A 19,367-nucleotide genomic window follows, 5' to 3' on the forward strand; every position below is an offset into this window, starting at 1 on the left:
GAATAAAACATGACAATCTTCTTATAATAATAGCAACACTGCATAACGACACACCGCCTACTCACTGCCACACTGCAACATCCTGTGTCTCGCAACTTCCCTCCACCCATCCTCTCCAGCCACACACACTTCAGAAATAACATAGCTCTGTGCCCTGAAAGTATGTAATATCTACGTACGTATACTAATGGAGTGTGACATTTCGGAGGCGTCTAGCACACAGCAATAAACAAGCTTCTAATACGACATATCATCATCACCAGAATCAGAACCATCTAGTACAGTTTTTTAATACACATCACACGCTTGTGCCAGTTACAGCCAGTGCTTGGCGGATGCATGAGAGGTAGTACTTTACTTTTACGTCATAGAGAGCATGAAAACTTATCCTGTCCATGACCAAAACAAGACACCAAGCAAACATACTCTGCTACATTCTATAAATCACAACACGCAATACAGTCACACCACGTAGCAGACCATTACATCATTTGTACCTTTCTCTGGTAAACTATTTGCTTCTGTATTTCCACCTTCCTATGACATGAACTAATTTAAGAAAGGGGTTTCAAGACATTTACCACCCATTTCTTTTGGTTAACTCTCTCTGACCTGCACGGGAATTGGCAACTAAGTGGGCCTTTTCTTTAACCCTGTCTATTGTTCTTGACCCGTTTTCCACTTTTACATTAAAAAAAAAAAAAAAAAAACATGCAATAAATCACAACATGCAATACACTCACACCACATAACATACTATATTACAACCACACAGTATCCGGATTACAACAGACAACAGTATAAAAGTACCACACACATTTACAGCTCGAGTACCACACACATCTACCGCCCCAGTACCACACACATCTACACATCTACAGCCCAAGTACCACACAAATCTACAGCCCACGTCGCAGCATACTCATCATTTCCCACAACACAGACTCATCCACTATACTTCCAAAACTACACTTCTGCCTCAAGGATATATCTTCTAGCTACATCTGATGACTTATAGCTTCAAGACTTGGGGATTATGACTTGCTTTCATAACTGACCCTTTACTGAGACTCCCACCACGGCTTACTTGCTCCTACCTTGACTCAGGACAAGGGGCTTTACCTTGACTCGGGACAAGGGGCTTTATTTTATTAGTTGGTGCATCAATGGGACGGTTATGAATGTGTGTATACGGGGACTGGTTGATAGATTGAATTATTTAAGTTTTATCTCGCATCAAGATTGTAAAAGGAGGCAGCAGTTACATAATTCATAACTCCGCATCAATAGAAATAAACTCTCTCTCTCTCTCTCTCTATGTAAGGTGGTCGAGATATTTTGTTTTTCCACGCCGACACTTGAACCAACACTCACTTCACAAAATCCTACAAAACACTTTAGCTTTTAAGTTGCTACTTGGCGTAAGAGACTTGAAGCACGACGCAAGACTCTTCAAGGAAGTTATGAGATTATTTAAAACTCGGACAAGTTAGAATGCTGAGTACGAACATGTACCGACTGAACTTTCCTTTCCCGCCTCCTCCCTGCCTGTTCTCTGCCCGGTAAATGAACCCAAGACCCGCCAGCAGATGGTGTTCAAGCCTCTTATTAGTGATTAGTCGCGTTCTCAAGGTTTTCTTCTCCTTGAATCTTAAATTACTAAAAACCCATTAATTTCCACTAAAACTCGTTGAAGGAAAGCCAAGCAATTAACTTCTTCACTGCAACGACGCACTTCCATATTCAATTTGCTTACTATTTAGTGATTTCATACAGCTTCAGAAACTCATGTGTCGGGCGGATTAAAATAGTGAAAACTGTGGCCATTAATCTTCCGACCTTCATTAATCCTTCCTAATGTAAGTGAAATCGTCTAATCACACCCAAAACTCATGGTAAAAATGCGTCCCAATAATGAAGGGGTTAAGCCGCCAAAGTAATAAACCAGTCCTTAATTTCTCCTTCGAGCCAGCACAAGCTTAACATTCACCTTGGCATGCGATACAATACACACACACACACACACACACACACACACACACACACACACACCATTGCAGGTAGTGCTACTCTTGGGGAAGCGGTCAGGTCTGCCAGTCACTGTTGCCTTGAATACCAACGACGTTATCGGCACCTCCATCACTGCCAGCCTCGCCTCGCTTACTCTCTGACCTTCCTTGTAGCGATGCAAAACTACGCGACCCTCCACTTATGTACTTGTTTTCTTCTATACCGTCCTCGACCGACTTTCTTATAGCAGAGCAGTGTCAAGGTTTGTACAGTACGTACTCAGCAACACCCACCCACCTACACACACACACACACACACACACACACACACACACACACACACACACACACACACACATCCTACGTATGAGCAGTAATTATTCACCTCCTGTCGTCACCGTCACTGCCACCGGAACCGCCACTATCACTGGTATTACCACTCACACTGTCACAGCCACAAGTATTACAACGCTCTTCTCATTAGTCTAACCACCACAACCACCACCACCACCTTCACCACTATCGTCCTTTTAACCTGGCTCTACCCTTTGTAAGCCTCTTAAACTCCTTGACTGCTACACAATGTTTCCGATAATCACTTTTTTCTTAGTCTCTCAATGATGTGCGATGTTTTTCAGTATATTATCAGCTTAAGATAAAACTGAACTTGTGTTTTCTTTCAGTATGTCTTGCATATCCAGGCAAGGAATATTTTTCAATGGTGTGAATGACAAAAGGTAACCATATGGATTAGAGTTAATGAAAATAAACAAAGAAATGTAAATAATAATCTATACATCTACATAAGTATATGCCAAGACGGTAATTCCACACGGGATGGACCAGATAAGGCACAACACACACACACACGATTCACACAAAGTAAAGTATAATTAAACAAAATAATAATAACAATAATAATAATAATAATAATAATAATAATAATAATAATAATATAAACAATCATTCCCACGTCAATCTCCCCAAAATCATACAGAGCAAAGAAACAACCCTACGCATTCCACTATATATATTTTTCTATAAAGTTATCTCAGAACTTTCCGGTAAGATACTCATGACTTCGAGCTAAAAACGTGCATGTCTGGGGATGCCCGACAAACCATCACTGACAGGATGTTGTACGTACGTAGCTATTCTCTCACTCACTGACCGCGTGATCTTACCAGCCTGCAGGGAGACTTGAGTGCTGGACGAATATGCAAACATACACACTGCATTCACAGTCGACTCACGTGCTATGAGCAACTCAACGATGCATTTTAGGGAGACCGAGGACCACCACCACCACCCTACAGGAGAAGGTCAAGGCAGGCTCGTGTACGCAGCGCCCCGTCCTCCGCTCATTATTCCTCCAACACGATGCACCAGATACGATGGAGGGAACGAAAGGAAGAGGAGGGAAAGGAAAGGGAGTGGGGGATGAAGGGTAAATTAAGAATAGGACGAAGGGATGAAGGGCAGCGAGGACATGATAGAAAGGAAGGAACAAAGACAGGAAAGGAGGGAATGTTTGGGAGACAAAAGGAGAAATGAAAGTGAGGATAAGAAGAGGCATAGATGGTGTTATAATACGAAAAAAAGTGTGAAAGAGAGAAATAGAAAAATAAAGACAAAGAAGGAAAAATTGGACAGTGAAGGGAGGGAAGGGATGCGATCGCGTGATAGGAGGGGAGGGGCCGGGGAGGGGAAAGAGGTGTCGAGGGAGGGAGGATGGAGAGGGGTAATGGGAGGAGCGGTCAGACAGGAGGACAGTTAACTTGCCCCACGTGCGCATGAATAATAATGGGGGTCATGTAAAAGTAAGGGACGGAGGCTAACGAAAATGAAAGTGGTAATTCTCTCTCTCTCTCTCTCTCTCTCTCTCTACCACACACACACACACTAGTCCCACTCCCCCGCTCACCGCTCATATTACGCACCACCACCACCACCACCACCTTCCCCTCGCCCTGCACGTCATGACACACCCTCTCTGCACGAAAGGAGCACCAGTCGACGCGCATATTTCACCAGGACAATGCAGCCACGGTACACGACACCCATCTGGAGGCGGTGCGTGTGGTGACTTAGGGAGGGGCGGGGCGGGGAAATACCGAGTCAGAAAAGAAGGATAAAGGAAAAAAAAAAAGAAAGCAGATAGGATCAAGCGGAGATAATGGAACTCTGAATTCCTTTTTTTTTTTTCTTTTCTTTCTCTATTCGTGACTGCGGGTGTGGGTGAAGTACGTTGTGTGGCGAGTGTAGGATATTTCACTGGGATTAGAGATTGCCGGGTTATGTGCCACTACAATGTACGTGTTTAGATAAGGCCTACTAACACGTTTCTGAGGCCCAGGTTGTACTGTACATTGACGGCAGCAAGTCCGATGTGCTAACGCTAGCCAACCGAGCGTGCGTCACCGTGCCATCATGGTCACCAAGAGCCCTGTTAACCGTCTTTCAGAGAGAGTTATTATGAAACCTTAACACAATTTATACACGATTGAAAATGGGACCAATGTTCTCACATAGAGGACAGCATTATAGCAACATATCATACATATATCCCTACAATTAATGTAAATATATCTAATATTGATGCAGAAATTCTTGCAGTAAATGTGAATGAGTTTAATTTACACACACACACAAACACACTCACACAAATGTAACATGCACTGACACTGCGGAATATGGATTCATGTTTGCTAAGAAAAACAAAAAAAGAATGGTCAGAATTATACACAGAGTGATCTGTTACTAGTCCATTATCCAGTGCATTCTAATCTTTTCTTGAGGTAGTCAGTATACAGGTCAGTACAAAGGCATGCAAAGGGTGGAGGGAGGGAAGGGAGGAGAAAGAGGGAATGGTATTCAGGAAGAAATGGAGGAGGAGGAGGAGAGCTTTGTTATTACAAAAGAAATAAATCCCTGGATGAAAGACAGACTCACCAGGTGTCTGAGGCTCTTGAGGTGGTAGGGGTTGATGGCAAGGGCGTTCTGGTAGCAAGTCTGAGCTTCATGAAATTCATTTTTCTTTTCATGCAGTAATCCCTTCTGTAGAGGAAGGCAAAGAAAGATTATATTCTGTGCAAATATTGGTAATCTATGGAGTCTAACTAATGGTTCATTAGTACTTTATAAGCTGCAATATTACCATTTTGATTATGTAATAACAGGAGATGACTGTTTAAGATTATAACATTCAAGCAATGACAGATTTAACAGTGGATTCTGACAAAGTCAAAATAACTTGCAGCATTAATAATTAAAGCCTCTTACTTGTCATCAACCCTGTCACTAGCTTGGAATTACCACACTTTTTTTCATGATTTGTTTGAAAAAAAGAATTCTAACACCACAAAAATGTGTTTTCATAATTTCAGATAGTTTTACTATAATAAACAGGGTGGGAATGCTTCTACTAATCAGATCTAACTTAGTTATTAAAGTTTTACATATATGTATATTCCCAAAACAGCACTTTTTCTGGTTTTCTTCATCTTTTTTTTCTCATTAAAAGAAAATGTTTATTTCTCCACTAGGATTTACATATAACTATCTTGAGAAATACAAGCTAATGGCAAACATATCTGCTTATTTTTAAAATTTATCATGGTAAAATTTAGGATAGGTTAATATACATCCATTGCATCAAGAGAACACAAGAGTAAAAAAGAAATGTGGCTTATAATTTGGTATATTATAAATTATAAAAATGATCCAAGTAAAAAATATACAGGAAATTAGAACAATATGAATCCACACACACACACACACACACACACACACACACACACACACACACACACACACACACACACCAAAAAAAAGAGAAAAAAATGTGGAAATTAGAGTTCAATGCCAAAAAATGTCACTTGATGGAATTGGGAAAGAGTAAGAAAAGACCAGTATGGAACTATGTGATGGGAGAGGAACAAATAATAAAGACTAAAAGGGAAAAAGATCTGGGAGTGATTATACAGGAAAATCTAAACCGCAAAAAACACATAAGTAAGATATGTATTTGGATTGGCATATAAAATGATGACTAATATTAAAGTGGCATTTCAATTCATGGACAAAGATATGATGAAAAAAAATATTACAAGCATAATACATCCTAAGCTGGAATATGCAGCAGTGGTGTGGTCACCAAGCTTTAAAAAAGATATAAGAAGATAAGAAAGGACTCAGAAGATAGCTACAATGATGGTGCCGGAACTAAAGGATCTAACATATGAAGCAAGGCTGAAGGATATGGGACTACCAACCTTACAAGATAGAAGAGAACAAGGAGACCTAATAACAATGCATAAAACAGCAAATGGCATTGAAAAAAATAGACAAGGAAGACTTGGTGCTGGTGAAAGAAGCTAGAAGGACAAGAGGACATGTAAAGATTAAGATGAGGCAGTGTGTGAAGGATATTGGAAAATACAGTTTTCCACACAGAACAATGGAAAAGTGGAATGCATTGAGTGATGAAGTTGTTACAGCACATAATGTGCATAACTTTAAAGAAAAATTGGATAAATGGAGACATGGAGACAGGACACTAAGAGCCCCGCTCAAATCCTGTGTTAATACAACTAGGTAAATACAACTAGGTAACACACACACACACACACACACACACACACACACACACACACACACACACACACACACACACACACACACACACACACATTACAAAATTACAAACACAGTGTCACTTATAAGCATTATGGGAAAGTTGTATGAAATAGTTATCAAAGAAAATGGGTTAAACATCTGGAAGAAGAACAAGTCATAACAGACAGACAATTTGGGTTCAGGACAGGATGGTCATGTGAGTTGAATTTATTAAGCTTCTACTTAAGGGTAATAGAAGGACTGGATAACAGAGATGGATGAGTGGACACAGTATACCTGGATATAAAAACGGCTTTTGATAAAGTCCGTCACGGAAAACTACTTCGGAAACTAGAGAACATAGGAGGACTGCGAGGAACTTTGTTAGAGTGGACAAGGGATTATTTGAAGGACAGGGAAATGAGAACCATGATCAGAGATACGTACTCATCTTGGAGTAAAGTAACAAGCGGAGTGCCACAAGGATCAGTGTTAGCCCCATTATGTTTCAGATTTATGTAATAGACATTCAGAATGGGATAAACAGTTACATTAATCTATTTGCTGATGATGCAAAGCTACTAAGAGTTATCAAAACCCAGGAAGACTGTTTTCTGTTACAAGATGATATAAAGAAGATCTACGAGTGGAGCAGGAAGTGGAAATTGGAGTTCAATGCCAAGAAATGTTCACCTAGCACCTAGCAGTGAGTAGGTACGGGATGTAAATCGAGAAGTTGTGACCTTGTTGTCCCGGTGTGTGGTGTGTGCCTGGTCTCAGGCCTATCCGAAGATCGGAAATAATGAGCTCTGAGCTCGTTCCGTAGGGTAATGTCTGGCTGTCTCGTCAGAGACTGCAGCAGATCAAACAGTGAAACACACACAGGTAGCAGTGGAGAGCGGTTTAAGTTGCCAGGAGCTCACAGAGGAACATTCTAACAACAAGTGTAGTGAAGCACAAGGACCTAGACTTTATTTACAAGGGGGAAATGGGGCCATAATGTATCCTGTCTCCAAAAATAAGCAAGATTTGGGTACCATCAAAATGAAATAATGAAAAAGGAGGCAGATGTAGGTGGTGCTGCCAGATGCATGTTATCAAAATATTCGCCAAATCTAGAGAGGACAAGATTCATTGAGACTCCAGTTGGTTTGAAGTAATTGGGAGAAGAAAACACTGATAAGGAATTTTCAGGATTTTGTGAGGACAAAGGTAATGTGAAAAAAATGCTGAATGTGGAGAGGGAGTTGAGATGCATGAAGGAACTGACCTCAAGTATTCTGGAAAAACAAGACAAGTTAACTAAAGAAAATAGTGAACTAAAGGAGTAAATAGGAGAATGTGAGAAAGTAAGAGAAGTGAACCAGGTGATGAAAGAGGAAATGGAGGAGTTAAACAGACAAAATGGTACATTAATGGCTACATGTGGTAAATATGAAGTGACATTAAAGAGTATATAAGAAAAAAGTTCAGGATAGGCCAGGTAAAGTGGAAAGGGGAGTGGGTGAGATCAAGTTGGGAAATAAAAAAATGCCTGGAGAAAGGAACAGGAGGAGGAGAAACTTAAATTCTCTGAGGTAGTAAAACAGCAGATAAAAGAAAACACACAGGACGCAGTAATTCAAGTAATTAAGGAGAAGAATTTGGTGAGGGACACAGTGGACAAGAGGAAATGTATCCTAATTTTTGGGCCGAAGGGGAAAAAAACCCTAACAAGTTTGCGAGAGAGAGAGAGAGAGAGAGAGAGAGAGAGAGAGAGAGAGAGAGAGAGAGAGAGAGAGAGAGAGAGAGAGAGAGAGAGAGAGAGAGAGAGAGAGAGAAAAGAGAGTTGGCAAAAGATGTTATAAAGTTGGTTCAGGACAGCACACAGAGGTTGGATCAACAATTGGAGGAGGTGCTTAGACTGGGATGGTATAGTAAAGAAGGAAAGAGACCACTGAAAGTGAGAATGAGATCCCAAATGGTAGTGGAGGAGATAATGGCAAGAAAAGGGAAATTGGCTGGAGATACTGAATTCAAAGATACTATATGGATAAAAAGAAATATGAACTTGGAAGAGAGAAAAGGAGAGAATGCTAAGAAATGAAGCTAAGGAAAAAATGAGAAAAGGATGGAGATTGAGAAGAAATTCTACAGGAGGGTTCTAGATATGAGACTGAGGAAGTGGTATCTTTGGGAAAAAGAGGAGGTAATGGAAGAAATAAAAGTGGAGAGAGAGGCAAGAAATTAATTGTGACATATAAAGTGTTGGAGGTTAAAGACTCTTTGAAGAAGAAATGACTGGATGTAATGTGCATAGTAGAAGCTAAAGGAGGAGGTACATGTTAGCTTTAAAGAAGAGAGATATAAAAGTTGGAGAAGAGCCCGAAAGGGAAAAGGGGAGATGGAGTGCTAATAATGGTTCATGATGATATATGTGTGGAGGAAGTGCACTATGGAGATAATATGGCACAAGTAATGGGAATAACAATCAGAAAAGAAAAAATGAAAAAAAGAAGAATGATAGTCATGTATGTACCACCAAAAACCAATACATGGAGAACAGAAGATAAGGAAATGTAAGGAGAGGTGATTAAGTGCTTGGATAATATGATAAGAAGAGATGGAAAAATACTATTAGTAGGAGACTTCATTGGGAAAGAGTAAACTGGAGAGAGATGGAAGTAATGGGTAATGCTGGATTGTGGAGTGAGGAGATATTATGGTTAACTATGGTGAATACACTGGATCAATAGGTGGAAGAATCAACACAATATAGAGGTAAAGAAGAACAATCATTGCTTGACCTAATATTCACAAAGAAGCCAGAGCCCCCTCCTATCATTCAATATCAAAGTCCAATGGGAAGAAGTGCCCATGTAACATTAGAATTAGAAATACAGGAATGGGATGTGCTAAGATACAGGGAGGACTACAAAAAAGAAAAATTGAATTATGCAAGAGGAAATTTTGAAAAGTTAAGACAATATTTGGTGGCATAGAATGGAGGAACATTATGAACGGCAAGACATTACAGGGGAAATATGAATTATTCCTACAGAAGTACAACGAGGGAATGAGGAAATACGTACCAATCTATAGAGTAAAGAAGAGTATACATGCCTGGTACAATGGCAGATGTATAGAAGCTAAGAGAAAAAAGATAAAGCTTGAAAGAAACTCAAAAAGCAGAGAAATGAAAGCAACAGACAGCAGTATAAGGACGCTAGAAATGAAAATGTTAGAGTACGAAGAGAGGAAAATAGAAACTTTGAGAAAGATGTGGTGCAGAAAAGTGAAGATGAACCCAAGCTTTTCTACAAGTATATAAATGGTAAGATGAAGAATAAGGAAACAATAGAAAAAATAGTTAAAGGAGGGAAGACATACCAAACAGCAGAGGAAATGAGTGAAATAATGAATGAGAGCTTCAAGACTGTTTTCACTGAAGAAGAGGATTTTACAGAACCAAACAGGACATTGCATTGTACAGGATTGCACGAAATCATAGTGCACAAACAAGAAATAGGAAAACTACTAGAAAATTTGGATGTCAGAAAAGCGGTGAGACTAGATGGTGTGTCAGGCTGGGCAGTAAAGGAATGCAAAGATCAATTGTTAGAACCAATTTGGGAAATGGTTACCAGCTCATTAAAGGAAGGGGAGAGTACCACTGGAATGGAAGAGAGATAAGATAATCCCAATATTCAAAGGAGGAAAGTCACCTGAGCCATTAAATTACTTACAAATGTTGTGGGCAAGATATGTGAGATTGTTATCAAAGAAAAATGGGTTAAATATCTAGAAGAAAAAGAAGTTATATCGAACAGACAATTTGGGTTCAGGACAGGAAGGTCATGTGTGTCAAATTTACAAAGTTTCTACTCAAGGTTAGTAGAAGGACTGGAGAGCAGAGATGGAAGGGTGGACACAGTATACCTGGACATAAAAAAAGGAAGGAAAAAAAAAAAATATATATATATAAGGCTTTTGATAAAAGTCCCACATAGCAGACTACTTTGGAAATTGGAGAACATAGGACTGAGAAGAAAAATATCAGATTGGATAAGGGATTACTTGAGGGATAGGGAGATGAGAACTGTGATCAGAGATACATACTTATCCTGGAGTAAAGTAACATGAGGAGTGCCACAGGGGTCAGTGTTAGCCCCTATTATGTTCTAGGTATACTCGTATGTAGACGACATACAGTATGGAGTGACCAGTTATATTAAATTGTTTGCTGATGATGCAAAATTAAGAGTAATTAAGACCTAAGAAGACTGTTTGCTGCTGCAGGAAGATATAGACAAAATTTATGAGTGGAGTAAGAAGTGGAAGTTAGAATTCAATGCCAAGAAATGTCATGTAAAAGAATTACGAAAGAGTAAGAGAACACCAGTATGAAACTATTTGATGAGAAAGGAACAAATAATGAAGACTAAATAGGAAAAAGATATGGGAGTGGTTGTACATAAAACTCTGAGCCCCGAAAAGCACATAAGTAAAATATTTGGAACAAGGTATAAAATGTTAACTAATATTAGGGTGGCATTTCAATACATGGATAAGGATATGATGAAAAAATTGTAACAAGTATGATACGTCCTAAGTTGGAATATGCAGCAGTGGTGTGGTTGCTGAGCTTGAAAAAGGATATAAAAAGATTAGAATGGATTCAGAGGACAGCTACAAAGATGGTGCCAGAACTAAAGGATCTAACATATGAAGAAAGGCTGAAAGAAATGGGACTGCCAACATTACAAGACAGAAGAGAAAGAGGAGACCTAATAACATTGAATAAAATAGTTAATGGTATTGAAAAGATAGACAAGCAAGACCTGGTGCTGGTGACAGAAGCTGAAAGGACAAGAGGACATGCAAAGAAGATTAGGAAGAAGCAGTGTCTGCAGGATATTTGAAAAAACAGTTTTCCACACAGAATGGTGGAAAAGTAGAATGCATTAAATGATGAAGTTGTTGCAGCACGTAATGTGCATAATTTTAAAGAAAAAAATAAATAAATGGAGATATGGAGACAGGACACTAAGAGTCCTGCTCAAACCCTAAACAATACAACTGGGTAAATACAACTAGTTAAACACACACACACACACACACACATGTTTGCGGACGATACTAAAATTATGAGGAGAGTAAAGAATGTGGAAGATTGTAACAAGTTACAGGAAGATCTTGATAAAATATATGAGTGGAGTAAAGAGTGGCAGATGGAATATAATATAGACAAGAGCCATGATATGAAAATGGGAAGAAGTAGATACCGACCAAACAGGGATTACAGGCTGGGTGATGAGAAAATTAAAGAGACCAATGAGGAGAAAGACTTAGGAGTAACCGTGCAAAACACTTTGTCACCGGAGAAACACATTAACAAGATATTTTGGAAAACATATAACATGCTTCAAAATATTGGCCTTGCATTCCACTACCTAGATGAAGGAATAATGAAGAAGATATTATGTACCTTAATAAGACCCCAGTTAGAATATGCAGCTTGTGTCTGGTCACCGCATATGAAGAAAAATGTGAAGAAGGTGGAAAGGGTACAGAGGCTGGCAACAAGGATGGTACCAGGAGTCAGGGAGTTAGACTATGAGGAAAGACTGAGGAAACTGGGGCTGACCACATTAGAAGAGAGAAGAACAAGAGGAGACATGATAACTATGTATAAATTGGTGAACAAGATTGACATATTGGACAGAGAGTTGATAAAAGTGACCACAAGTAATCATCTCCGGGGACATGGAAAAAAATTAATAAAAGACATCTGTCTAAATGATGTGAGAAAATAGAGTTTCCCGCATCGTAGTATTGATAAGTGGAATAAACTGAGCAGTGATGTCGTTGACGCGGTATGTGTCAATCAGATGAAAGAGAGATATGACAGGAGTGGACAAGGAGACAGGACACAGAGAGCTTAGCTTGGGCCCTGTAATACACAAATAGGTAAATACAAATAGGTAAATACACACACACACACACACACAGTAATAGATATACTGCAAGAGAGAGATGTTGGATAGATTGTTTCTTTAGGAAGCCTTTGATAATGTTGCACATGAAATTACAGTGGAAGTTGAAGTATGATTGTGAGTAGCCTGCTGAGATAGTTGGCACAAATTTGAACACAACAAGTCTGATCACCTCTGGGATTTTTCCACTTACATGCAGGGCAGTTACTGTCTCCTCTGACTAGATGGATAGTAGTATGTGTTGTGTCAGGTCACAATTCATTATCACCAATGATTGGTAATAATGAACTCTGAGCTTGCACTGAGATGGTAACAAAGCTGACAAGTTGTGATAATGATCATTATAAAAATAACAATTCTGAGTTATCTGTTACAATGAGTAATTTGTACAACATAAAAGAAAAATTTGCATGTCATTACAGCTGTGTTGTTTATATCTCATAGTACAAAGATGTGGTTGCATGTGTGGTAGGAGGAATAAGGTCAGTATTTACATTAAATGTGACCTAGTAATCAGAATATTAACTACTATACCTTATAGATATGATATACATGTATGTGTACATGCATATTCTTTACATGCTCGTCCTCACTCACCATGAATATGATGTGGTGGCTCATGGGGAAGATGGATGAGGCCTCGTGCAGACACTGAGCTGCTTCTGCCAACTGGTCAGTTCTGAGGTGTATGAAAAATTCCTTGCACAAAATGAAAATTATAAAGCATTTCCAGTGGCTAACTAAATAAAATTTTGGCAAAAATAACTTAAAAAAACCTCTAGTCTTGCATCATTGGTAACTTACTTGATGTAAAGTTGAGCAGTAAGGAGCCATATCTGAATCTGTAGAAGCCAAGCTTGGTGAGGTCCTGGCTTGGGCTGGTAGGAGGAGAGAGATGAAGCCACTTCTGATAGTGCTTGCTCGACACGGGAGGCTGCCACACTCTCTGCATGGACTGATGCTGTAGGGGGGTGAGGGGGAGAGTCCAGGGTAAGTGGGGTTTTAGGTCCTACTTTGTCAGGGTGGTTACAGTCCAACGGAATGGTAGGAGAGAGAAGCCTAAGGTTGAGTGACACCACCTCGGAGAAGACAAGTCCCATAGAAGAGGAGGGAGCGGTGCTTTCTGCTGGGGGCGGGGCTGTGGGGGGTAAATTTAGGTCAGGAACTGATTCCCAAGCTTACCAACCTAGCAGAACTTATGGAACAAACAGAGCTGAGATGTTATACATAACAGTTATTACTTGAGACAAGAGCACAGTACAAGGCATCGTGGACAACAAGTAGCCTAGGAGTACTGTATATACAATGATACTTTGCAGCATTGGTGCAACAGTAAAACATATATAATACACTCAACACATAGAAGCAGTTAGTACAATGTTAATACAGCAAACATCTCTGGCTCTATGATAGATCCTATAAGCATAATGGTGCATATGTACAAAGGGGTGGGGGGAGGTGCTGAAGAAAGAGACTACTGGTGTAAATCATACCTGTGTCTTTATCTGACATGTTGAACATGCTGTGTGTGTCATGGTTTGCATGGTGCTGTGACTGAACATCACTTATATCAGTCATCAACTGTTCCTTATACAGTTTCTGCCACAGTGTGAACATTTGGCGGGCAGTGTGCAAGGCCACCTCTCCACCATACACCACTTCCTCCAAGCTGGCCCGCACATACATTAAGTGCAGATTCTCAGGGTATTCTGCCAAAGCTGCCTCTGCAAGCTGCCATGGAAAAGAAGTTTCATAGGAAAGAAATTAATATACAAACTAATGTGGAAATTATGATCTTAATCTTAATTTTGCAAATGAGTAACCTTCTCAAAAATATCTAAGAAACAAATAAAAATACAAACAAAATATAGGCCTTGAATTCTTCTCTTTAATGTAACTTCAAAACTTAAAAAAAAAATTCAGATTCCTGTTAGTGAGTTACAATATTTCTAAGTAGGAGTAAAAGATAAAATTACTTCATTAATTTTGAAAATTCATAAATCAACGTTCAGTAATTGCAATTGACTAGTATACACAATGATTAAAACATTATCTATCTTTTTGATGTTGCTACGTACTCTAGAAATGATTCCTCACCTCTAAGGCATGTTCATATTCTTTCTTGGTGGAAAGTAAAAGGATGAGAAGATGAAGTGAGTGGAGATGTTCTGAGCGGAGGAAGAGAGCCTGTTTGACGTGGTGTGTGGCCTCTACTACATGATACTCTTGAGCGTAATGGAAGGCCAGGTAATACTCTGCCAGGTGGTCACTGGGATCTAATTGTTGAGCTCTACAAGGAAAATAAGTTATAGTGTGATAATGTGCACATTATTTGTTACCTATGCAAATCTAAGATTTCTTGTAAGTACCCTGGCTGGTACTGTACTTTATAATAAATTAATCTTGCAATAGGAAGGTGTATATTTAAAATTTCTGATAGACATGGGATAAATGCAAGACTTCTCTTTTCTACTATAATCCATAATCCACAAATACACCAAGAGAATATCAAGGAATATTTATGTTGAGGAAATAAGATTTTGTAATTTGATTAAAATGGGATGCAGACAAACCATTTTTTAATAAAAAAAACTTAATTTCATTACCTTAGGAAAGACTCCAGGGACTTTGTTCTGAGTGACTGGGAATTTGAGTGGCGATGTGTTTGATATGTCATCAGAGTGTGCCCAAGACCATTGTAGAGATGGCAGCGGGCAGATAGAACACTCATTCTCTCATCTACACATTTGAGAGCCTTCTCAACCCACTCCAATCCTTCCTCAATCTGTAAAGCAATTGGATTACATTCAAACAATACAATGGTATGAGAGAAAGGTAAAAAGGTTTCTTATATATCCTAAGGTTCACACACTGGCAAAAGTGTGAAAAGTGCCTTGAAGATTTTGCTGCCTCTGAAATGAGTAATAAGTAAACATATGGAGGAGGAAAAGTGTGTGAATGTGGATCACTATAAATGAATATAAAGAGAAGGGGGGGAATGTTTACAGAGAAAGTAAAGAAGACTATTCTGCAGTGATGTGGTGAGAGAGAGAGAGAGAGAGAGAGAGAGAGAGAGAGAGAGAGAGAGAGAGAGAGAGAGAGAGAGAGAGAGAGAGAGAGAGTGAGAGTGTGTGTGTGTGTGTGTGTGTGTGTGTGTGTGTGTGTGTGTGTGTGTGTGTGTGTGTGTGTGTGTGTGTGTGTGTGTGTATTTACCTAGTTGTAGTTTTACAGGGCCTGGGCTTTATACTCGTGTGGCCCCATCTCCATATCTACACTTATCCAATCTTACTTTAAAAGTATGCACACTCGTTGCAGACACTACTTCTTCATTTAAACTGTTCCACATCTCAATACATCTCTGCGGGAAACTATATTTTTTAATATCTCTCAGACATCTTCCTTTCCTCAGCTTTTTACTATGCGATCTTGTGCTTCGGATGTCATATTCTTCTCTCAGGATCAGTTTCTCATTATCCACTTAGTCCATTCCGTTGATCAATTTATAAACTTGTATCAGGTCTCCTCTCTCCCTTCTTTGTTCCAGGGTTGTTAGATCCATAGCCTTTAGTCTCTCCTCATATGTCATCCCTTCAAATTCTGTGTGTGTGTGTTTCACTGTTTCACTGTTTGATCTGCTGCAGTCTCTGACGAGACAGCCAGACGTTACCCTATGGAACGAGCTCAGAGCTCATTATTTCCGATCTTCGGATAGCCCTGAGACCAGGCACACACCACACACCGGAACAACAAGGTCACAACTCCTCGATTTACATCCCGTAACTACTCACTGCTAGGTGAACAGGGGCTACATGTGAAAGGAGACACACCCAAATATCTCCACCCGGCCGGGGAATCGAACTCCGGTCCTCTGGCTTGTGAAGCCAGCGCTCTAACCACTGAGCTACCGGGCGTGTGTGTGTGTGTGTTTTTTTTTTTATAGATATTTCAAAAGTTTTTCTCTCTGGCTTTTAGGAAATTCTCAGTTTGGAAATGGAAACGAGTTGGATGTGATACAAAAGGCATAAAGAATCTCACCTTTCCTAGCTGTTGGAAGGCCACTCTGGCAGCCAGCAAGCAATAATGAGGCTCGTTGGGCAGCAGGCGGTGCACCTCCTGCAGCACCAATAAGGCCCGGGTGTCCTTACGGCCACATGCAAGTGCCAATCCAAACTGTTGCCACACATGACTCTCCTCATGAGAGAATTTCATGGCTCGCTCAAAAACCTAATAAAATATGAAGAAAACACAAAAAGTTGCTATAATGGAATATAGATTAGGAAGACAATGAATGATGAATAATTACATTCACAGGTCTATCATACAATATTGATTATTTTATGATAAGGTGTGCACATATGATGATATACACTCGACCCCTTGAAACAACAGACCTCCCATCAACGGATTTCGGAAACTATGGACAAATTCTGGAGTCCGGTTTAATCTACGGACGAATATTAAAATGCGTGCGATTGTCTGTTCCCGGCAAATTATTGTCCGGTAGGTGGTGGGTCGGTCGCGTCATCAGCTGTTGGCTGCCACGTTTAATCTTCAGTCCGTGCGTTTTCAACCAACATCGAACATTGTCCAGTGCTTACCACGGCTTTTTTATGCATTTGTACCCTTCCCACGAGTGCTTATCCTATCCAAAATGCCTCCTAAACCAGTGAAGCGTAATCGAAAGGTTCTTCCAGTGGCTGCTAAGCTTGAACTAATATGAAAATTAGAACATTTTACGTATTTTATGTACATTTTATACAATTTTTTACGTACTTTTGCAATCTACGGACAGGGTCGTGCACGCATTTGTCCGTTATTTCGAGGGTCGAGTGTAGTATGGATGGTGAGATTATTACATTTTTGGGAAGCATGCACTACTGGCTAATTATGCAGTGACTATCCAATGCTTACCATCTTAGCATACTTTTTTTATTCTGCAAAAAGAGGTAATAGAGGCATGTCTCACTACTACCTACCTGAACAAGGGAAAAACTGAGTTAGAAAAAAACAGATGTGAGCAAACGATGAGAGGATGTTGATTCAGAAGCATGCTGTAAGGAAGAAATGGGCAGAATATTTGAGGGCTTATAAAATCTAAAAGCCTAACATTGTTACAGTGTGTGTGTGTGTGTGTGTTTATATATATATGGGAGTGTGTTTACTACTTAAAATAATTAAATTCCTAGATTTTTGTATAATAATTACCTCAATAAGAATGCTGTATTGCTTTCTTCTGGCCAGAGATATACACAGGAGGTCATAGACAGCGGTAGCATTGTCAAAGGCATGAACTCTGGCATTCTTGAACTCTGGAGACTGACTGAGGACTGCTTCTCTTACTGCCATGGCCTCACTATATGAAAATAGATGATGTCACTGAGGATAGCCTAGTAATAAAACCAAGAAAAAGATAATGCCATGAAAAAAAAAAAAAAAAAAAAGACAATAAAAAAGAAAGAAGAAAAAAACTTCTAACCTAATGAGGAGAAGCAGAATTATCTCTTCATTGATGTTTTTTGGTATAAACAGGTTAGTTCCAGAATAGTTGAGGGGCTTCCATGGGCTTTCCCCAGACTTGATGCTGGAACTGCTTTTGCTCTTTTCCTCTGAAAAGTAAAAGGAATATAAAATGTAAATAAATAGTTGGTATGTTTAAAAAAGAAAGAATAAGCCTTTTCTTGCAGGTGAACAGAGTTCTGGTAACCTAGTAATGCTAATCATCCATATTTTGAAAGGAGGAAAACAGCAAACTTCTTTGTGTCTACAACCTATCTTTTCCTCCAAAGACATTCTCTGCCCAGTGAATTTCAAGCTTAAAGAGATTTCCTTAGACTACTTGAGCTGCTAAGCATGAATTCCCTCTTGTACTCAGGCATATTTTTCTATGAATATTTTGCAGCTAATGCTGTTAGTCAATCATACAAATAGATTTCATGCTGCTTGGTATCCTACTGTATATTGACATAACCCATGAGTTTCATCCTTTTACCTGTAGGTGCCTTGTAGGCATGCTCAGAACAACCCCTCAACAGGACCTCAGCCAGTTGCCGGGCCAAAGTCAGCCTTAGATGTTGGGTGGCTGTTGATTCGACAGCACATAGCATGCTCCTGAAAGTCATGTTAGAATGTAACGGATGCAAATCAGTAAAAGGTGAGACTTATAATGAAAGAAGTAAGAAATATATGTAGAGGATTAAATTATACTTACCTTTAGGTTGCTGCATCTGTAGAGTGTGGGATTTAATGTTGTGGTTTACCTGATTCTTTTCCCAGTTCAATTTGTGAATTGAATGGCTGACATATATGCCTTTATTTATACAATGTTACTAATGATAATAAATGATACCAAAAACCACACTACAGCAAAATAGTAATACTATCAATGTCATTCATTACATTTTGTTTGAAAGAAAGGAAATATAATAGAAACCAATGATCATTACCTGTATCTGGTGATAGCTTTATCCAGCTGTCCTGCCTTCATGTACAGGATAGGGGCACGCTGGAGAGCAGTCTCAAGAATAACGCCAATCTTTTTGTTCTCCAGGCCATTGGGAGGTAGAGGAGAGGTAGATCCTAAAAACGAAAGACTACCTCACTGTTTCAAGTTTCATTTTCATATTCATATACATGAATCATAAAAGGTTTTACAAGACATGCATTTGCATTATTCCCTGTTGGTAACAAGTAGCAACTTAACGAGGAAAGAGCAAAAGAATGAGTATCATCAAGATTTTCCTCCCTATGAGACAAGAGCAGAGAAGA

General features: G+C 39.4%; 1 protein-coding gene across 5 annotated transcripts in view; it reads right to left on the minus strand.

Annotated features, from left to right (window-relative positions):
* LOC123517495 (tetratricopeptide repeat protein 7B-like) overlaps window positions 1-19,367 on the minus strand; it is a 77,308-nt gene that overhangs the window by 43,143 nt on the left and 14,798 nt on the right. For 3 of the 5 annotated variants that reach the window (XM_045277607.1, XM_045277606.1, XM_045277608.1), the window contains 11 exons: window positions 19,046-19,178; window positions 18,592-18,710; window positions 18,079-18,208; window positions 17,808-17,955; window positions 16,638-16,826; window positions 15,209-15,387; window positions 14,700-14,892; window positions 14,096-14,333; window positions 13,407-13,740; window positions 13,200-13,281; window positions 4,963-5,067 (listed from right to left, as the gene is read on the minus strand). In XM_045277607.1, coding sequence (XP_045133542.1) covers window positions 4,963-5,067; window positions 13,200-13,281; window positions 13,407-13,740; window positions 14,096-14,333; window positions 14,700-14,892; window positions 15,209-15,387; window positions 16,638-16,826; window positions 17,808-17,955; window positions 18,079-18,208; window positions 18,592-18,710; window positions 19,046-19,178 — 1,850 coding nt within the window. The remainder of the gene's footprint in view (window positions 1-4,962; window positions 5,068-13,199; window positions 13,282-13,406; window positions 13,741-14,095; window positions 14,334-14,699; window positions 14,893-15,208; window positions 15,388-16,637; window positions 16,827-17,807; window positions 17,956-18,078; window positions 18,209-18,591; window positions 18,711-19,045; window positions 19,179-19,367) is intronic. The other 2 variants (XM_045277609.1, XM_045277612.1) reach the window with 1 other exon arrangement.

This window comes from Portunus trituberculatus, chromosome 42 (assembly GCF_017591435.1).
Source record: "Portunus trituberculatus isolate SZX2019 chromosome 42, ASM1759143v1, whole genome shotgun sequence".
NCBI lineage: Eukaryota > Metazoa > Arthropoda > Malacostraca > Decapoda > Portunidae > Portunus > Portunus trituberculatus.